This window comes from Solanum pennellii, chromosome 5 (assembly GCF_001406875.1).
Source record: "Solanum pennellii chromosome 5, SPENNV200".
NCBI lineage: Eukaryota > Viridiplantae > Streptophyta > Magnoliopsida > Solanales > Solanaceae > Solanum > Solanum pennellii.
This window is the reverse complement of record NC_028641.1, coordinates 73161749-73164190: the sequence shown is the minus strand read 5'-3', so window position 1 is coordinate 73164190 and position 2442 is coordinate 73161749. Positions and strand designations below refer to the sequence as shown.

The 2442-nt window shown below is 32.3% G+C and overlaps 2 protein-coding genes across 3 annotated transcripts in view; both read left to right on the top strand.

Moving 5' to 3' along the window:
• The first annotated feature begins 762 nt into the window (after positions 1 to 762).
• LOC107019751 lies at positions 763 to 1290 on the top strand. Its single transcript, XM_015220128.2, has one exon. It carries the CDS (start codon positions 763 to 765, stop codon positions 1288 to 1290), a length of 528 nt encoding a protein of 175 aa, XP_015075614.2.
• A 496-nt stretch (positions 1291 to 1786) lies between these two features.
• LOC107018613 (pre-mRNA-splicing factor ISY1 homolog) overlaps positions 1787 to 2442 on the top strand; it is an 8157-nt gene continuing 7501 nt past the window's right edge. Inside the window, exon 1 of one of the 2 annotated variants that reach the window (XM_027917328.1) lies at positions 1787 to 2348. In XM_027917328.1, coding sequence (XP_027773129.1) covers positions 1885 to 2348 — 464 coding nt within the window. In that variant the 5' untranslated portion in view covers positions 1787 to 1884. The remainder of the gene's footprint in view (positions 2349 to 2442) is intronic. The other variant, XM_015219138.1, reaches the window with a different exon arrangement.

Sequence of the window (2442 nt, the reverse complement as noted above, 5' to 3'; positions counted from 1 at the left end):
GCTATTTTTACTTGAATTTGCTGATATCATCGTTGGTCTTCACATCTCGATTTTGCTGATCTGAAATTTGCTATTTTACTCATTCTATATGGAGATTGTGAGTCGAAATAAATATGTTCGACTAAATGGTCACTCTGCTAGAGTATGGAATCAGTAAACAGAACCTCTGTTTTCTACTAATAAAGTTACTGCTTATACCTAAGATTGTTTGTACAATAGAACCAAGTTACTATATATATATGTAATTTTTCTCCATTTGCGCCTTTTTTCAATCACATTGTGAGATATTTCATTGACACCATGGGAACAAAGTACACTGAAGTATATGTTGCAGATTAAAGTTTCAACAGAAATGACACAAAATTGCTATTAAAACGCGCAAAATATGTCTATAAATTCAAAAACAACAAGAATATGTAGAAACACAACTTGTACATACTGCTGCTTCAGTTCAAATAATGTTATTTAGACCAAATTTGGCATCAATTGAATAACACGTCTGTTTTGAGTAGTTCAGCCTGTAAAATAGAGACCACGTAAATTAATTGTTAAAAAAAAATCAATTTAACCAAAAAATAAATAAAATAGTATTTTCTCTTTCCAACGCATAAATTGGAAAAGAAATTAAATCCTAATTTGTTTAGGATTAGGAAATAGGTTTCCAATTTCTACTCAAAGTAGGTCTTGCACCGTTATAAATAGAGATGTTATTACATATTCTTTTATGTATTAAAATTTTGGGGGGAATTGACAATTTTTTCAATGGCTGATCGTAAGTTTTTGACTAGCATGAAAAAGACATTCTTTCATGAATTCATCCCATCGAAAGTTGAAGAAGTATGTCAAGTTAACAACGCATCATGGGTAATTATTCGAGAACTAGTAGAGATAAGGGACATATACTCTGCCCCAACAATCGATCTGGAAGATCCGTGGCAGATTAAGAAAAAAATTATCCATAATGAAATCATTTTAGGAAAGTTGGTGATTTCATTTCTCGAGATGTTTGAGTATATTCTTCGACACTGGAAGTTAGACATGGCCAAAAGTTTGACGAACGGGTACGAGGTGTGTGTTAATATTTGGGATATAACTGAGGAGAATGACCCTAAGAAGTATGAAGGTGAAAGTGTCTGCTTTAGGAAGTTGTACAATGATCATGAGTATTCTCTATCGTGCATGAGACTGTTCAATGATCGCAGATTGAATGTTGGTGATGAAATTGCATTATATTGGGATCCTAGGTCTTCAAGTGTAATGTTCAAATTACTTTCTCAAATTTACGCTTAAAAATTTAGAATAAAAAATAATATATCGTAGTCATTTTATTTAGTACTATTCTTTTATATAATTGTAGTAACTCAATATTGAATAATATTTATTTAAAATTGCACTTCATTTAATTGTCATGGAGTACTCTTGGAGTTGTGCATGATCAAGTTTCCATTTCAAAATTTATGAACAAGAGTTGATCGATTTGGACCCTTTTTTTACCCAAATTTGTTTTTTTTTTCATTTTTTTATTTTTATTTTTTTAAATTCAAAACCAAACTAAAAAAGTAAACAAAATAAATTATAAATTTGAAACCAAATCAAAAATCAAAAAATTCCAAATAAACAATCCAAATAAAAATTTGATTTAATTTTTCGATTTAATCCAAATAGTGTACACCTAGATTCGAATATTTGGTGAAATTAAATTCACTACGGTTACTTAAAAAAAAATTAAATCCCTAAGACTCAAACGACGTCGTTCCAATACGCACTGTATATATATTTCTCCCCTTTAGGGTTCTAAGAATTTTCCCCCAAATTCCCAACTGAAACATCATCTTCTTCATCTTCTCTAGGGTTTAACATCTTCTCAGTTCTACAGAACCAGCCATGGCGCGTAACGAAGAGAAAGCTCAATCAATGTTAAACAGATTCATTACAATGAAAGAGGAAGAAAAAAAGAAACCCAAAGAACGCCGTCCTTATTTAGCCTCTGAGTGCCGTGATTTAGCTGAAGCGGATAAATGGAGACAGCAAATCATGAGAGAAATCGGTCGAAAAGTAACTGAGATTCAAAATGAAGGACTTGGGGAACACCGATTGAGAGACCTGAATGATGAGATTAATAAGTTGATTAGAGAGAAAGTTCATTGGGAGAGGAGGATTATTGAACTTGGCGGGCCGAATTATACTAAGCATTCAGCGAAGATGACGGATTTGGATGGAAATATTGTTGATGTACCGAATCCGGGTGGACGTGGTCCTGGGTATAGGTATTTTGGTGCTGCGAAAAAGTTGCCTGGTGTTAGGGAGCTGTTTGAGAAACCTCCTGAATTGCGAAAAAGAAGAACTAGGTATGTTTTAGTTACTTATATACATTGCTGATTGATTGATTTTGACCTCATTCATGCTTGAATAAGTTTTCTGGTTTATATATATATATATATA

What these genes read in the sequence shown, in the direction of transcription:
- LOC107019751 (XM_015220128.2), top strand. Translation starts at nt 763, where the DNA reads ATGGCTGATCGTAAGTTTTTGACTAGCATGAAAAAGACATTCTTTCAT.